The sequence below is a fragment of the Hyperolius riggenbachi genome, chromosome 2 (genome assembly GCF_040937935.1).
Source record: "Hyperolius riggenbachi isolate aHypRig1 chromosome 2, aHypRig1.pri, whole genome shotgun sequence".
Lineage (NCBI taxonomy): Eukaryota > Metazoa > Chordata > Amphibia > Anura > Hyperoliidae > Hyperolius > Hyperolius riggenbachi.
This window is the reverse complement of record NC_090647.1, coordinates 293,525,378-293,544,384: the sequence shown is the minus strand read 5'-3', so window position 1 is coordinate 293,544,384 and position 19,007 is coordinate 293,525,378. Positions and strand designations below refer to the sequence as shown.

Genomic DNA, 19,007 nt, shown 5'->3' with positions numbered 1-19,007 from the left:
TGGGGACCCCAGTCCCCAATAACCAATCATGCTGCCTGACAAATAAATGAATGGAGACTGCCTCTGCTTGAGGCAGCCTTCATTCATAAGTTGTAAACAAAGGTGCAGCGCGCGATCGCGCGCCCCCGCGCCGTGCGCGCGCACGTGCACACCAGCTCCTCAGTGCAATGATTGGTTTTGGGGACCCCAGTCCCCAATAACCAATCATGTTGCCTGATAAATAAATGAATGAAGACTGCCTCTGCTTGAGGCAGCCTTCATTCATAAACATGTCCCCCATGGGTATGCGGCGATCGTGCACAGGCATGTGACCCTATGACCCTCTAGAGCACCTGGATTGGTTTTGGGGACCCCAGTCCCCATTATCCAATCACAGTGCTTTGTCAATGATTGACAGCTGCCCTTTCATTACTGTATTACATGCACACATCCCCCTAAGTTACAGATCACTGATTGGAGACTGGGAAAAGATTTTTCCCAAATCCAATCAGAGTTTCTGATGAATGATTGACGGTTGCCACAGCCAGTGGCAGCCTTCATTCATTGTGATGTATATAAACATATATACACACACACTAACTCCCCCTAAGTTACAGATCACTGATTGGATACTGGGAAAAGAGTTTCCCAAATCCAATCAGAGTTTATAATAAATGATTGACGGCTGCTACAGCCAGTGGCAGTCTTCATTCATTCTAAAGTTTACAAATAGAGACACAGTGTAGATAAAAGTAAAAAAAAAATCAGATCACTCTGCTCCTGTGATCTGAGGTATTTGTTACTTTTATCACATTGCTGAGGGGAAATCTATTTTGACAGCTTTTCAGTACCAGCTTTTCAGTAGCTGATTAAGCTGATTAACCCTTCCCTTGCCACACCACTTAACCTCTCCTTTCCTCCCTTTTTTGTTAGGCATTTCAGGCCCATACATTCCTTTTTTCATACACTACTATATAGTGTATACTATACTATATCCTATACCTTTTTTACCCTACTCCTTACTAGCTAACTTCCCTTTTTATATAAAAAAAATATACCTACCTACCTGCCTGCCTAACTTAGTCATTAAGATGGCAAAGAGGCTATATACGGCAGAAGAGGCCTGCGCCATTCTGCAGTATAGCGACAGCAGTGAAGAAGACCTATCTGATTCAGATGAAGAGTGGTGTCCCCAAGAAGATTCGGATTCGCTGTCAGAAAGCGACACAGATTCTGACTCCGCTGGGCCACCACCAGCTCAGCCAGCTAGGACAGAAGTGCAGGCGAGGGGCACTGATCCTGATCCAATGAACAGTGACACCGATTCTGCTGCTGAAGGGGGATCACCTCACCCAGATGAGATGACAGCACCCAGCGCAGCTACTACCAGCAATGCCAGTCAGAGAGGTCAGAGGGCTGCCAGGCCAAGTCAGAGGCAAGAGCTACCTTATAAGCTTCGCCACCCACAGTGGGCACCCTCTAATTTGGAGGCCCCTAGCATCCATCCCTTCACAGCCAGTAGTGGTATACAAGTGGCCACTGAGAACATGCAGCCACTAGATTTTTTGAGTCTGTTCATAACAGACACATTTCTGCAGTTTGTCTGTGAACAGACAAATCTTTATGCCCAGCAAAAAATAGCGGCTAATCCCACCTCACCATTTGTGGGAAAGTGGAACCCCACAAATGTTCCTGAACTGAAAATTTTTTTAGGTTTGACCCTCAATATGGGCATTACAAAAAAACCAGAGCAAAACAGGTACTGGAGCAAGGATTCAATTCACTACATGCCCATTTATTCTGCAGCAATGCCCAGACACCGTTACGAATTGATTATGAGTTGCTTGCATTTTAATGACAATGCCAATAATCTTTCCCATGATGACCCTGACCGTGACCGCCTTTTCAAAATACGGCCCCTCATTGACCACCTGAATCAAAAATTTGGAGAGCTTTACATCCCAAATCAAAAAATTGCAATTGACGAGTCCCTTGTACCTTTTCACGGAAGACTGGGAATAAAGCAGTATATCCCCTCCAAACGATCCAGATACGGGGTCAAATTATATAAATTATGCGAAAGCGGGACGGGCTTTACCTATACTTTCAGGGTATACGAAGGAAAGGACAGTGTGATTGAACCTCCTGGATGCCCTCCTTACATGGGTGCTAGTGAGCGAATTGTCCTGGATCTCATTAACCCATTACTCCACCAAGGGTATCAGCTGTATGTGGACAACTTTTATTCTAGTGTCCCACTGTTCAAATTTTTGCATACAGCTCAGACTGGGGCCTGCGGAACTGTTAGAGCTAACAGAAAGGGTCTGCCACCACAGGTCTTGAATAAAAAACTGAAAAGAGGGGAGTGTTACAGCAACCGAAACGATGAACTGCTTGCCCTAAAATACAGGGATAAAAGGGATGTTTTGCTTCTGACCAACATACATTCTGAGGCGACTACATCAGTGACGTCCCGAAGACAAGAAGTGACAAAACCTGTGGCCATTGCTGAGTACAATAAGCACATGGGGGGTGTGGACTTGGCAGATCAGATGCTTGCTCCTTACCGCATCGATAGAAAACGCAGGGCTTGGTACAAAAAAGTATCAATTTATCTAATGCAGGTGGCCCTTCACAACTCTTTTGTCATCTATAAGAGATCATCATCATGCAACAAGGCCAGGTTTTTAAAATTTCAGGAGCAAGTCATCAGAACACTCATTCACCGATCTGTACAACCTGAAAAGAACCCAGTGCAACTTGTTTCGGAGGATGTCACCAGACTCCATGAAAGGCATTTTCCTGCAGTACTCCCCCCTACTTCATCGAGGCTATATCCCCAAAAGAGATGTAAGGTTTGCCGCAAAAATGCAATTCGATCGGAAACCCGATATTACTGTGCAAAATGCCCTTCAAAACCAGCACTATGCGTTATCGGGTGTTTCGAGAGCTACCACACAGACCTGCAGTATTAGAGGTTTTTTTTTTTTTTTTTTTCTTAATTAAGCTGGTTCACACTGCAAGAGCTTTTTTTTAACACTAGTGACTTGAAAAGCACTTGCTAATGCATTGCTATGGGTGATTTTTTTTAAATCACATTGCTCACGTGAGAACACACACACAGGATTACATTAGCTAGAGCTCTTAAAATCACAAGCAGTTTGAAAAAGCTCTTGCAGTGTGAACTAGCCTTAGGGCTGGTATACACTGTAAGAGCTTTTTCTAAGCACTTGCGAATTTAAAAACTCTCACTTATGCAATGCTATGAGTTTGTTCTCACTTGAGCGATGTGATTTTATAAAAATCCCCCATAGCAACGCATTAGCAAGAGCTTTTCAAACCACTAGCGTTAAACTCTTGCAGTGTGAACCAGCCTTTAGGGATTTTCTTTTTCACTTTTTCAGTTCACAATTTTTTACTTAAACTTTGGCCTATACTTGGACTTCCCGGATAGCAGACAACCACAATCTGGAATCTGACCACTGGCATGGCTATCAACCACCCTCTGACGTGGCTGCTAAAGACCCTCTGACCTCTGACATGGCTGCCAAACAAACTCTGACCTCCGACATATCTGTCGAACACCCTCTGACTTCTACCATGGATGCTGTACACCCTCCGACCTCTGGTATGGATTCTAAACACACTCTGGCTTCCACATTTCTACAGCTTCTACAATGGTGAGTTTTTATTTTTATAGTCTTTGCTGTGCTCCCATGTACACTATCTGTTCATAATATTGAATATGTGTTGACTCTCATACTACATGGAGGTAGAAAAATGTGTCAGTGATTGGTCAATAATAATTGAAAGTGTGTACCAGGATTAAAAAATAGAATTACACTTTGGTGAGAAAAATAGCCCTTGCAAAAGCTGTTGGTACTACTTGTGGTTAACAGTCTGCTGTGTGCCTAAAACGTTATCTGATTTGGTATGTAGCGTATAATGTTAACCATGACAAGCGAGAGAATATAATTTAGAGTGTTTGAGGGCTGAGGCCTATGTCATGGGATATGTTTTTTTTGTGCCAAAGTGAAAAAAACGGTAAAAAAATACCATTTTCAAAGTTGTGGTGCAATTTCAGCAAAACCTCATAAATCCAAATGTTACACAATAGGTATATCTGAGTAGGCCCGGGTCTCTAGTTTTCAGAATGGTGACATTTATGACCTGTATCGAATGTTCTGAGACTCCAGGGGCTTTGCTAAGAATCAATGACTGCATGACTTTTGCTGCAAAAATTGGCCTTGAAAAATCCATTGGCGCTGCTCATGGTTAACGGTGTATTGCGAGGCCAAAAAGCTATGGGATTATGTGTAGAGGGTGTCATTTTAACCGTGACAAGCGAGAGAATATAATTTGGGGTGTTTGAGGGCTGAGGCCTATGTCATGGGATATGTTTTTTTGTGCCAAACTGAAAAAAACGGTAAAAAAATACCATTTTCAAAGTTGTGGTGCAATTTCAGCAAAACCTCATAAATCCAAATGTTACACAATAGGTATATCTGAGTAGGCCCGGGTCTCTAGTTTTCAGAATGGTGACATTTATGACCTGTATCGAATGTTCTGAGACTCCAGGGGCTTTGCTAAGAATCAATGACTGCATGACTTTTGCTGCAAAAATTGGCCTTGAAAAATCCATTGGCGCTGCTCATGGTTAACGGTGTATTGCGAGGCCAAAAAGCTATGGGATTATGTGTAGAGGGTGTCATTTTAACCGTGACAAGCGAGAGAATATAATTTGGGGTGTTTGAGGGCTGAGGCCTATGTCATGGGATATGTTTTTTTGTGCAAAAATGAAAAAAAACGGTAAAAAAATACCATTTTCAAAGTTGTGGTGCAATTTCAGCAAAACCTCATAAATCCAAATGTTACACAATAGGTATATCTGAGTAGGCCCGGGTCTCTAGTTTTCAGAATGGTGACATTTATGACCTGTATCGAATGTTCTGAGACTCCAGGGGCTTTGCTAAGAATCAATGACTGCATGACTTTTGCTGCAAAAATTGGCCTTGAAAAATCCATTGGCGCTGCTCATGGTTAACGGTGTATTGCAAGGCCAAAAAGCTATGGGATTATGTGTAGAGGGTGTCATTTTAACCGTGACAAGCAAGAGAATATAATTTGGAGTGTTTGAGGGCTGAGGCCTATGTCATGGAATATTTTTTTTTTGTGCCAAAGTGAAAAAAACCGTAAAAAAATACCATTTTCAAAGTTGTAGTGCAATTTCAGCAAAACTGCATAAATCCAAATGTTACACAATAGGTATATCTGAGTAGGCCCGGGTCTCTAGTTTTCAGAATGGTGACATTTATGACCTGTATCGAATGTTTTGATACTCCAGAGGCATTGCTAAGAATGAATGACTGTTTTACTTTTGCTGCAAAAAATGGCCATGAAAAATCCATTGGCGCTGATCATGGTTAACGGTGTATTGTGAGGCCAAAAAGCTATGTGATTATGTATATAGGGTATCATTTTAACCGCGACAAGTGGGAGAATAGAATTTGGGATGTTTGAGAGCTAAGGCCTATGTCATGTGAATTTTGTTTAGCCCCAAACTGAATGAAAAGCAATAACATTTTTATTTTACTATACTGTGTACCAAAATAAAACATTTGTAAAAAAAAAAAAAAGGGACAGAATTGAAAAAATAATGCAAAAATAGTTACCTTAGAGACTCTGCTTTATAAATAGGTATGCCATGAGGGTGTATTACTGTTACGTTTGCATATAAGGGCTTGTAACTACCAATAGAGTACAATGAGAAAACAAATAACACAGAATTGAAAAAATACACCTTTATTTCAAAATAATATATTGTCGCCATACATTGTACTAGGAACATCATTTAAATGTTGGAATAACCAGGACAAAATAGCAAATAAAATGTGTGGGTTTTATCTATGGTAGCATTGTTTATTCTAAAACTATAGTGCTTTAAAATAGAGTACTATAGTTTTAGAATAAACAATGCTACCATAGATAAAACCCACACATTTTATTTGCTATTTTGTCCTGGTTATTCCAACATTTAAATGATGTTCCCAGTACAATGTATGGCGACAATATATTATTTTGAAATAAAGGTGTATTTTTTCAATTCTGTGTTATTTGTTTTCTCATTGTACTCTATTGGTAGTTACAAGCCCTTATATGCAAACGTAACAGTAATACACCCTCATGGCATACCTATTTATAAAGCAGAGAATTTGTGTATTTTTCATTTTTTTTTCTTTTTTTCACTTTAAAATTCATAGAGAACAACATAATTACTCAAATAAAGTATTACCCCTGAAAAGCCTACTTTGTGGCGAAAAAAACAAGATATAGATAATTTACTTGTGTGAAGTAGTGTTATAGTTATTGGCAAATGAATGGGAGGAGTGCAAAATGTGAAAAATGCTCTGGTTTTTAAGGGGAAAACCCCTCAGTTGTGAAGTGGTTAAAGAGAATCTGTATTGTTAAAATCGCACAAAAGTAAACATACCAGTGCGTTAGGGGACATCTCCTATTACCCTCTGACACAATTTCGCCGCTCCTCGCTGCATTAAAAGTGGTTAAAAACAGTTTTAAAAAGTTTGTTTATAAACAAACAAAATGGCCACCAAAACAGGAAGTAGGTTGATGTACAGTATGTCCACACATAGAAAATACATCCATACACAAGCAGGCTGTATACAGCCTTCCTTTTGAATCTCAAGAGATCATTTGTGTGTTTCTTTCCCCCTGTTCTCATGCACTGAAGTTTCAGGCTGCTCGTTTCTTCCTGCAAACAGCTTCGCCCTTGTCTGTAATTCTTCAGTATGTGAAAGCCCAGCCAGCTCAGAGGACGATTTATCCAGCTTGTAAAAGATAAGAGAGAAGCTGCTCTAATCCTAAATAACACACAGGCAGTGTGCATAGAGGGGCCTGGAAGGGGGAGTTCATAGCAGAACCACAACACTGAAGAACTTGGCAGCCTTCCAGACACAGGCCGACAAGTCTGACAGGGGAAAGATACATTGATTTATTACAGAGACAGTGATAGTATAAAGTGCTGCAGTAAGCCAGAACACATTAGAATAGCTTTTTGAACTTGTAGGATGATAAAAAACAGGATGCAATTTTTGTTACGGAGTCTCTTTAAAGAAAAACTTAAGTCTGAAAAAAAAAATGACATTTACTCACCCGGGGCATCCCTCAGCCCACCGAAGCTGGATGGTGCCCTCGCAGCCCCGCTCCGATCATCCTGTCCCCGCCGGCGGCTACTTCCGGGTTCGGCGACAGCCGCCGACAGACTGGGAATGCGGCTGATTTTCCGCGTTTCCAGCCGCTATATCACCCCTCTATGCTGCTATAGCGTATATATATACGCTATAGCAGCATAGAGGGTGATATAGCGGCTGGGAACGCGGAAAATCAGCCGCGTTCCCAGCCTGTCGGCGGCTGTCGCCGAACCCGGAAGTAGCCGCCGGCGGGGACAGGACGATCGGAGCGGGGCTGCGAGGGCACCATCCAGCTTCGGTGGGCTGAGGGATGCCCCGGGTGAGTAAATGTCATTTTTTTTTCTGACTTAAGTTTTCCTTTAAGGTGGCCACTAACTGTCCAATTTCTAGCGAAAAATCGTTTGAGCAATCAGAAATTCTGATCGGATTGGTTGAAAATAATCTCAGTTGATGGGCACAATTCATTATGAACGTCGTCCGATTGGATTTTTATCAAACCAAAATTTGGATTTTCTTGATTGGTTGTGATAGATAGTAAGCAAAGATTGGTTCAATGATGGTGTAGTGGACCATTAGTGGTCAACTTTAGGCTCTCTCAGATTCAGTAATTAGTAGTTGGATGAAGTATTCACACAACAAAAATTATATTTCTGCAAATGCCTGACTGAACAGGTGGGCTTATCGTCTGGATTTAACCCATGCAGAGATGGAGCTGTCCTGATCTGCTGAGGCAAGGAGTTCCATAATGTAGGAGCTGCATGACAAAAGGCTCTGGGACCAAAAGTTTTCAGGTGGACTGTGACTGTAATTAATATGTCTACCAATCTGTATTATGTATTATTGTCTATATTTTGTGTATACCACTGTCTATAATTATGTACCCCATATTATGTTTCTTACTCTATACAGCACCAAGGAATATGTTGGCCCTTTATAAATTAATAATAATACATACCATTCCAGCACAGTTCCTCTATTTGTGATCTGTGCACTGGGAGTCACTGTGATACTGAGGGTATACAGACGCATTCCTAAGGTATGGCCAATGTGAAAGAGCGAGCTGCAGCATGTCTTCCAAAACGTTGGACTGCCACTCTGTATACTACCACTTGCTGCTACCATGGTTGGGGTTGGTTGACATAATCATTTTTCAACAGTAGTCTTCAACCAAACCTCTTGGCTGTGTGGCATCTCCTGGTTTTCACTCCCTCCATTTTCCAGTCCCAGAGGACATGAATGGGGGATTGGATACTGGGAGATGGCAAGTGGCACAAATTAATGCTGGCTGGGCTGAAGAGTACCAGACATGTGTGTATGAGTGCAGTCACCCTAGTCATGGGCGTCCGCAGCGGGGGGCAAAAAGACGGGGAAGAAGTGGTACGCTGCGCCAAAAAATGGGTGTGGCCATGGACCAGAATGTGGGTGTGGCCACGGGAACATGAACTTAGCAATGGTGGGACATTAGATTAGGACAGTGGAGGCGAACCTTTTAAAGGCCGAGTGCCCAAACTGCAACCCAAAAGTCACTTATCTATCGCAAAGTGGCAACAGCAATTTAAACTAAATACAAACGTTTTAACTCATACATGTACATTATGGAAAATCCAAGTTGAAAATAAACTGTGAAGATGAACAATTTCATCCATCCTACTCCTGAAAAATGTATTCTTTTTTTTTAGAACCTCCCAGTTTTATTTTACTGTTTTTAAAAGCAAAACAAAGTAGGTTAAATGCTATTGTCTCATATGATGAGGATTCAGCTTTTCCCATAGTCTCACAGTTAGCAATCATGTGACCCCCATCAAGACAAATTCAGCAATCATGAGGCCCCCATCAAGACAAATTCAGCAATCATGAGGCCCCCAACAAGACACATTTAGCAATCATGATGCCCCCAACAAGACACATTTAGCAATCATGATGCCCCCAACAAGACAAATTCAGCAATCATGAGGCCCCCAACAAATCATGAGGATCCTAACAAGACACATTCAGCAATCTTGAGGCTCCCAACAAATCATGAGGCCCCCAACAAGACAAATTCAGCAATCATGAGGCCCCCAACAAGACAAATACAGTAGTCATGAGGCACATAAATAGACAGCATTTCACATAAATAGGCAGAATTCCCTCTTAATATGGTAGATACCTCTCACCTGGCTTCTCAATTCTCCTCTACTGGCTGCTGTGCCTGTGCTGGGTTGGCTGGGGGTGATGTTGTGACCTGGCTGGCGGTGATGCTAGGCTGTGCTTGGCTGGTTGAAGTAAATGCTGGCCTGACTGGTGGTGATGCTATGGCCTTTTTGACAGCGATTCTGGGCTGGTTGGCTGGTGGTGATGCTGGGCTGGCTGGCCTGGATAGTTTAGGTAGTGAAAGGTGCCCCCCAGGTTAGGAAGTGACAGGGATCCCCAGTAAGGTAGTGACAGAGACCCCCAGTTAGGTAGTGACAGGCGCCCCCCAGGTTAGGTAGTGACAGGGACCCCAAGTCCAGTTAGGTAGTGACAGGGACCCCCAGGTTAGGTAGTGACAGGGATCCCCAGGTTAGGTAGTGACAGGTGCCCCCCAGGTTAGGAAGTGACAGGGACCCCCCGGGTTAGGAAGTGACAGGTGCCCCTCAGGTAAGGTAGTGACAGGGACCCCCCCCAGTTAGGTAGTGACAGGGACCCCCAGTTTAGGTAGTGACAGGGACCCCCATTTAGGTAGTGACAGGGACCCCCAGTTAGGTAGTGACAGGCACCCCCCAGGTTAGGAAGTGACAGGTGCGCCCCAGGTTAGGTAGTGACAGGGACCCTCAGTTAGGTAGTGACAGGCGCCCCCCAGGTTAGGTAGTGACAGGGACCCCAAGTCCAGTTAGGTAGTGACAGGGACCCCCAGTTCAGTTAGGTAGTGACAGGGACCCCCCAGGTTAGGAAGTGACAGGGACCCCCGTTTTGGTAGTGACAGGCGTCTCCCCCCCCCTCACCTTGCAGCATCAGACCTCGATCGGCGGGCGACCCGACCGGTTAGAGCGGGCGCACGGACGCACCACTCTCTATATGCGGAAGTGATGTCACTTCCGCATATCAGTACGGTGTGCTAGGTCCTAGCGCCTGCACCATTGGTCGCCGCCTGATCGAGGTCTGATGCTGGGAAAGGAACGGTGGCTCGAGGGTGGGAGCGGCGGCCGGGGGGGGGGGGGGGGGGGGGCAGCGGGCATCCAGGGCAGGACAGATGCCCCAATTTTCCCAATGTGTGGACGCCCGGAGTTGTAGTGTGCAGAACAGGAGGTCTGATGGGGGGTCAGTCATGGGCTGCTGTCTGATACTGAGGGTGAATCATGGGTTGCCGTCTTTAAGTGGGGATGTATCTTTGGTTTCCTGTCTGTTACTGGGATCTGTCATGGAGTGTTGTCTGTTACTTTGGTGTCAAACAAAAAAGCAATTGATACAATAGTAGATTCGTTCTTTTTGCAGTTTTCTAATACAGAAATCATTGCTTTACACATAAGGCTAGGTGCCCAATAGAGTGCTTTCAGTAGCGTTTATGCTTTCTAGGCATCTAGAAAACACTTTGCTACTATAAGGCTATGGGAGTGAGCCCACAGCAGCACTGCGATCTGCAAAGCTGCACTGCAGCATTTTTTAGATTGATCTGTGTAACGGTCTTGTCGTAGCTCAGATGTCTGATTATATGGTGATCTGCAGAATCACCAATAATACAGACGCTATACCTGATTATGGGTGATCTGCAGAATCACCAATAATACTAGTATAGCAGACAAAGAGCTGAGTGTGTAGTGATTTGGTGCAACCGTAACTTTAATAGTTGAATGAGACCTCACCAAAGGGGCTGGTGTGGTACTATCAGTACACTGAGCGTGCACTAAAGTACAGGCTCCAGCAAGCTGGAGAAAACAATATCGAGGAGGCCGAATCTCCCGTGGAGCGGGTGATTCAGGAAGTACTGCAGCCAAATATACTGCCTAAACACTGCCGCAAATGGCACTCAACCGGACAGTTAGGAAAATGTGGTAACATCGTTTTTTCAGCATTGCATTTAATGCACGTTAAACATCATTTTAACCACTTCCCGACCGCCCACTACACAGGGGCGGCGGGGAAGTGGAGCCCTGCAGAACGGCCTCACCCACAGAGGCGGCGGTCCATTTAAGGGCATGGGCGGAGCGATCGCGTCATCCGTGACGCGATCCTCCGCCGGCGCCTGTCACCGCTCGCTCGCCGCAACATCCCGCCGGCTATACGGAAGCGCCGGCGGGATGTTAACCCCGCGATCGCCGCATACAAAGTGTATAATACACTTTGTAATGTTTACAAAGTGTATTATACAGGCTGCCTCCTGCCCTGGTGGTCCCAGTGTCCGAGGGACCACCAGGGCAGGCTGCAGCCACCCTAGTCTGCACCCAAGCACACTGATTTCTCCCCCCCCTGCCCCAGATCGCCCACAGCACCCATCAGACCCCCCCCCTGCCCACCCCCCAGACCCCTGTTTGCACCCAATCACCCCCCTAATCACCCATCAATCACTCCCTGTCACTATCTGTCAACGCTATTTTTTTTTTTATCCCCCCCCCCTGCTCCCTGCCCCCTCCTGATCACCCCCCACCCCTCAGATTCTCCCCAGACCCCCCCCCCAGACCACCCCCCCCTGTTTACTGTATGCATCTATCCCCCTGATCACCTGTCAATCACCTGTCAATCACCCGTCAATCACCCATCAATCACCCATCAATCACCCCCTGTCACTGCCACCCATCAATCAGCCCCTAACCTGCCCCTTGCGGGCAATCTGATCACCCCCCCACACCAATAGATCGCCCACAGATCCGACATCAGATCACCTCCCAAATCCATTGTTTACATCTATTCTCTCCTCTAAACACCCACTAATTACCCATCAATCACCCATCAATCACCCCCTATCACCACTTGTCACTTTTACCTATCAGATCAGACCCTAATCTGCCCCTTGCGGGCACCCAATCACCCGCCCACACGCTCAGATTGCCCTCTGACCCCCCCTTATCAATTCACCAGTGCATTAATTACATCTGTTCTTCCCTGTAATAACCCACTGATCACCTGTCAATCACCTGCCAATCACCTATCACCCATCAATCACCCCCTGTCACTGCCACCCATCAATCAGCCCCTAACCTGCCCCTTGCGGGCAATCTGATCACCCACCCACACCATTAGATCGCCCGCAAACCCGCCGTCAGATTACCTCCCAAATGTATCGTTTACATCTTTTATCTTCTCTAAACACCCACTAATTACCCATCAATCACCCCCTATCACCACCTGTCACTGTTACCTATCAGATCAGACCCTAATCTGCCCCTTGCGGGCACCCAATCACCCGCCCACACGCTCAGATTGCCCTCTGACCCCCCCTTATCAATTCACCAGTGCATTAATTACATCTGTTCTTCCCTGTAATAACCCACTGATCACCTGTCAATCACCTGCCAATCACCTATCACCCATCAATCACCCCCTGTCACTGCCACCCATCAATCAGCCCCTAACCTGCCCCTTGCGGGCAATCTGATCACCCACCCACACCATTAGATCGCCCGCAAACCCGCCGTCAGATTACCTCCCAAATGTATCGTTTACATCTGTTATCTTCTCTAAACACCCACTAATTACCCATCAATCACCCCCTATCACCACCTGTCACTGTTACCTATCAGATCAGACCCTAATCTGCCCCTTGCGGGCACCCAATCACCCGCCCACACGCTCAGATTGCCCTCAGACCCCCCCCCCCCCCCTTATCAATTCGCCAGTGCATTAATTACATCTGTCCTTCCCTGTAATAACCCGCTGATCACCTGTCAATCACCTGCCAATCACCTATCACCCATCAATCACCCCCTGTCACTGCCACCCAACAATCAGCCCCTAACCTGCCCCTTGCGGGCAATCTGATCACCCACCCACACCAATAGATCGCCCGCAGATCCGACATCAGATCACCACCCAAGCGCAGTGTTTCCATCTATTCTCTCCTCTAAACACCCACTAATTACCCATCAATCACTCCCTATCACCACCTGTCACTGTTACCTATCAGATCAGACCCTAATCTGCCCCTTGCGGGCACCCAATCGACCGCCTACACGCTCAGATTGCCCTCAGACCCCCCCTTATCAATTCGCCAGTGCAATATTTACATCTGTTCTCCCCTGTAATAACCCACTGATTACCTGTCAATCACCTATCAATCACCCATCAATCACCCCCTGTCACTGCCACCCATCAATCACCCCCTGTCACTGCCACCCATCAATCACCCGCTGTCACTGCCACCCATCAATCAGCCCCTAACCTGCCCCTTGCGGGCAAACTGATCACCCACCCACACCAATAGATCGCCCGCAGATCCGACATCAGATCACCACCCAAGCGCAGGGTTTCCATCTATTCTCTACCCTAAACACCCACTAATTACCCATCAATCACCCCCTGTCACTGCTACCTATCAGATTAGACCCCTATCTGCCCCTAGGGCACTCAATCACCCGCCCACACCCTCAGAATGCCCTCAGACCCCAGCCCTGATCACCTCGCCAGTGCATTGCTTGCATCCATTCCCCCCTCTAATCACACCTTAAGACACCCATCAATCACCTCCTGTCACCCCCTAGCACACCTACCCATCAGATCAGGCCCCAATTTGCCCCGTGTGGGCTCCTGATCACTCGGCCAAACCCTCAGACCCCCTTCCGATCACCTCCCCAGTGCATGGATTGCATCTATTTTCCCCTCTAACCACCCCCTGAGACACCCATCAATCACCTCCTGTCACCCCCCTAGCACTCCTATCCATCAGATCAGGCCCAATACAACCTGTCATCTAAAAGGCCACCCTGCTTATGACCGGTTCCACAAAATTCGCCCCCTCATAGACCACCTGTCATCAAAATTTGCAGATGCTTATACCCCTGAACAGTCATTTTGAGACATTTGGTTTCCAGACTACTCCCGGTTTTGGGCCTGTAAAATGCCAGGGCGGTATAGGAACCCCACAAGTGACCCCATTTTAGAAAAAAAAGACACCCCAAGGTATTATGTTAGGTGTATGACGAGTTCATAGAAGATTTAATTTTTTGTCAAAAGTTAGCGGAAATTAATTTTTATTGGTTTTTTTTCACAAAGTGTCATTTTTCACTAACTTGTGACAAAAAATAAAATCTTCTATGAACTCGCCATACACCTAACGGAATACCTTGGGGTGTCTTCTTTCTAAAATGGGGTCACTTGTGGGGTTCCTATACTGCCCTGGCATTTTAGGGGCCCTAAACCGCGAAGAGTAGTCTAGAAAACAAATGCTTCAAAATGACCTGTGAATAGGACGTTGGGCCCCTTAGCGCACCTAGGCTGCAAAAAAGTGTCACACATGTGGTACCGCCGTACTCAGGAAAAGTAGTATAATGTGTTTTGGGGTGTATTTTTACACATACCCATGCTGGGTGGGAGAAATTTCTATGTAAATGGACAATTGTGTGTAAAAAAATCAAACAATTGTCATTTACAGAGATATTTCTCCCACTTAGCATGGGTATGTGTAAAAATACACCCCAAAACGCATTATACTACTTCTCCTGAGTACAGCGGTACCACATGTGTGGCACTTTTTTACACCCTAAGTACGCTAAGGGGCCCAAAGTCCAATGAGTACCTTTAGGATTTCACAGGTCATTTTGCGACATTTGGTTTCAAGACTACTCCTCACGGTTTAGGGCCCCTAAAATGCCAGGGCAGTATAGGAGCCACACAAATGACCCCATTCTAGAAAGAAGACACCCAAAGGTATTCCGTACGGAGTATGGTGAGTTCATAGAAGATTTTATTTTTTGTCACAAGTTAGCGGAAAATGACACTTTGTGAAAAAAAACTATTAAAATCAATTTCCGCTAACTTGTGACAAAAAAATAAAAACTTCTATGAACTCACCATACTCCTAACGGAATACCTTGGGGTGTCTTCTTTCTAAAATGGGGTCATTAGTGGGGTTCCTATACTGCCCTGGCATTTTAGGGGCCCTAAACCGTGAGGAGTAGTCTTGAAACAAAAATGACCTGTGAAATCCTAAAGGTACTCATTGGACTTTGGGCCCCTTAGTGCAGTTAGGGTGCAAAAAAGTGCCACACATGTGGTATCGCCGTACTCGGGAGAAGTAGTACAATGTGTTTTGGGGTGTATTTTTACACATACCCATGCTGGGTGGGAGAAATACCTCTGTAAATGACAATCTTTTGATTTTTTTACACACAATTGTCCATTTACAGAGGTATTTCTCCCACCCAGCATGGGTATGTGTAAAAATACACCCCAAAACACATTGTACTACTTCTCCCGAGTATGGCGATACCACATGTGTGGCACTTTTTTGCACCCTAACTGCGCTAAAGGGCCCAAAGTCCAATGAGTACCTTTAGGATTTCACAGGTCATTTTGAGAAATTTCGTTTCAAGACTACTCCTCACGGTTTAGGGCCCCTAAAATGCCAGGGCAGTATAGGAACCCCACAAATGACCCCATTTTAGAAAGAAGACACCCCAAGGTATTCCGTTAGGAGTATGGTGAGTTCATAGAAGATTTTATTTTTTGTCAAAAGTTAGCGGAAATTGATTTTAATTGTGTTTTTTCACAAAGTGTCATTTTCCGCTAACTTGTGACAAAAAATAAAATCTTCTATGAACTCGCCATACTACTAACGGAATACCTTGGGGTGTCTTCTTTCTAAAATGGGGTCATTTGTGGGGTTCCTATACTGCCCTGGCATTTTAGGGGCCCTAAACCGTGAGGAGTAGTCTTGAAACGAAATTTCTCAAAATGACCTGTGAAATCCTAAAGGTACTCATTGGACTTTGGGCCCTTTAGCGCAGTTAGGGTGCAAAAAAGTGCCACACATGTGGTATCGCCGTACTCAGGAGAAGTAGTATAATGTGTTTTGTGGTGTATTTTTACACATACCCATGCTGAGTGGGAGAAATATCTCTGTAAATGGACAATTGTGTGTAAAAAAAATTAACAAATTGTCATTTACAGAGATATTTCTCCCACCCAGCATGGGTATGTGTAAAAATACACCCCAAAACACATTATACTACTTCTCCTGAGTACGGCAATACCACATGTGTGGCACTTTTTTGCAGCCTAACTGCGCTAAGGGGTCCAAAGTCCAATGAGCACCTTTAGGCTTTACAGGGGTGCTTACAATTTAGCACCCCCCAAAATGTCAGGACAGTAAACACACCCCACAAATGATCCCATTTTGGAAAGTAGACCCTTCAAGGTATTCAGAGAGGGGCATGGTGAGTCCGTGGCAGATTTCATTTTTTTTTGTCGCAATTTAGAAGAAATGGAAACTTTTTTTTTTTTTTTTTTTCTCACAAAGTGTCATTTTCCGCTTACTTGTGACAAAAAATAATATCTTCTATGAACTCACTATGCCTCTCAGTGAATACTTTGGGATGTCTTCTTTCCAAAATGGGGTCATTTGGGGGGTATTTATACTATCCTGGAATTCTAGCCCCTCATGAAACATGACAGGGGGTCAGAAAAGTCAGAGATGCTTGAAAATGGGAAAATTCACTTTTGGCACCATAGTTTGTAAACGCTATAACTTTTACCCAAACCAATAAATATACACTGAATGGGTTTTTTTTTATCAAAAACATGTTTGTCCACATTTTTCGCGCTGCATGTATACAGAAATTTTACTTTATTTGAAAAATGTCAGCACAGAAAGTTAAAAAAATCATTTTTTTGCCAAAATTCATGTCTTTTTTGATGAATATAATAAAAAGTAAAAATCGCAGGAGCAATCAAATAGCATCAAAAGAAAGCTTTATTAGTGACAAGAAAAGGAGCCAAAATTCATTTAGGTGGTAGGTTGTATGAGCGAGCAATAAACCGTGAAAGCTGCAGTGGTCTGAATGGAAAAAAAGTGGCCGGTCCTTAAGGGGTAGAAAGCCCTAGGTCCTCAAGTGGTTAACATTTCCGGTATTGCAAATGCTTTCTAAACATGCTGGAATGTATTTGACATTAGTTTGGTGGATTTCTAGCATTCACTATTATGTTAATTCCTGCACAGGCTTCCTCTTTCTGACCCCCAGGTAAATAGTGTGTGAGAGTGGTGACTAACCATGAGCAATGGTTCAAGTGCCCTAACAGTGGTCATGGAAGACCATCAATGTGAATCAGCCTGTAGAGGTCAGAAAGGTTTTTGTTTATTAGTTCTTTGATAGTACAAAGAGTTTTAATTCTCTTATGGTGGATTTTGTGTCAGTAATAAGTGGCCACAAAATCGAAATACCTATTCCATTTCTGGGTACATAAGCAATTAACTTTTTCTTCTAGGTTTTAATACCTTGTCAATCAAATGCATTTTAAATCACCAGCAAACAAGAAAATAATGATACTTTAAAAAAAAAAATCTGAAACCTTATTTGAGAATATTAAAAACGATCTCCTGGGGAAAACTCAAGAGAAAAAGTTAATTACATGTGGGCCATGGACTAACAAATCTGGACTTGTGTGTATTCCCTCTGCTGACTTATTTCAATACTTTTTCAAGACCAAAGAGTACTTTTAAATAAACCTAGAGGCAGTTACAATACCATCAAACAGTAGTTCCTATAGAAGCATAAGCTTCCTGGTAGTAGTTTAGCCATGTCTCCATTGGCAAGGTTATCTCCTCCATGGGTTTTAACTATCATCTGTATGCAGATGACACCCAGATCTACCTCCACACCCCTGACATATCCACCACGACCATGGACAAGGTCTCCTCCTGTCTATCAGCCATCTCCTCCTGGATGTCCGCTAGGTTCCTGAAACTAAATCTAGACAAAACGGAATTTATGATCTTCCCACCCCGGCTATCCACGAACCTCCCAGATGTGCATGTCACTGTTAACCACACTACCATTCGCCCTACCTCTCAAGCCCGCTGTCTGGGTGTCACCCTGGACTCTGCACTCTCCTTCACTTCCCACATCCAAAACCTCACTAAGTCCTGCAACTTCCACCTTCGTAACATCTGTAAGATTCGCCCTTTCCTGACCTCTGCCACCACCAAACTCCTCATCCATGCCCTCATAATCTCCCGCCTTGACTACTGCAATGCCCTGCTGTCTGGTCTCCCTATGACCCGAACAGCCCCACTGCAGTCCATCATGAATGCGGCAGCCAGAATTATCCACTGCTCCCATCGCTCCACCACGGCACATCCCCTCCTAGAATCCCTCCACTGGCTTCCTATCCAGTCCAGAATCAGATTCAAGATACTGTGTCTGACCTACAAATCTGTCCACAAAACCTGTCCAACCTACATTTCCGATCTTACTCAGAGGTACACACCTAGCCGCTCACTCCGCTCTTCCAATGAACTTCGCCTAACCGCCCCCCGCATCACCCAGACCCATGCACGCCTCCAGGACTTCTCAAGAGCTGCTCCAACACTATGGAACTCCCTACCTCCACCCATTAGGGCAGCCCCTCCTTCAACATCTTCAAGAAAGCCCTCAAAACTCACCTTTTCACTCTGGCCTACTACCCCTCACAAGTGCTCTAAACCTACAGCTGAACTCTGGTCCCGTACCATTCATGTCCTTACCTCTCCCTCTAGATTGTAAGCCCTTGGGCAGGGTCCTCCTCCTTTTGTGTCCTACCTGATCTTGCACCTCCATTACTGTGAACCCATGCTATGCATCTGAGTGAACCTAACTTGCCTAATCTCCATGCTCCATCCAGTGACTGACTAAGCATTACCTGGTACTCATACTATGGCGTGTGATCTGGTTT

General features: G+C 44.8%; 1 protein-coding gene across 1 annotated transcript; it reads left to right on the top strand.

Moving 5' to 3' along the window:
* The first annotated feature begins 1,070 nt into the window (after positions 1–1,070).
* On the top strand, positions 1,071–2,954 carry LOC137544996 (piggyBac transposable element-derived protein 4-like). Its single transcript, XM_068266109.1, has one exon. It carries the CDS (start codon positions 1,071–1,073, stop codon positions 2,952–2,954), a length of 1,884 nt encoding a protein of 627 aa, XP_068122210.1.
* The last annotated feature ends 16,053 nt before the right edge of the window (positions 2,955–19,007 follow it).

Coding starts and splice junctions, on each gene's coding strand:
- LOC137544996 (XM_068266109.1), top strand. CDS start 1,071: ATGGCAAAGAGGCTATATACGGCAGAAGAGGCCTGCGCCATTCTGCAG.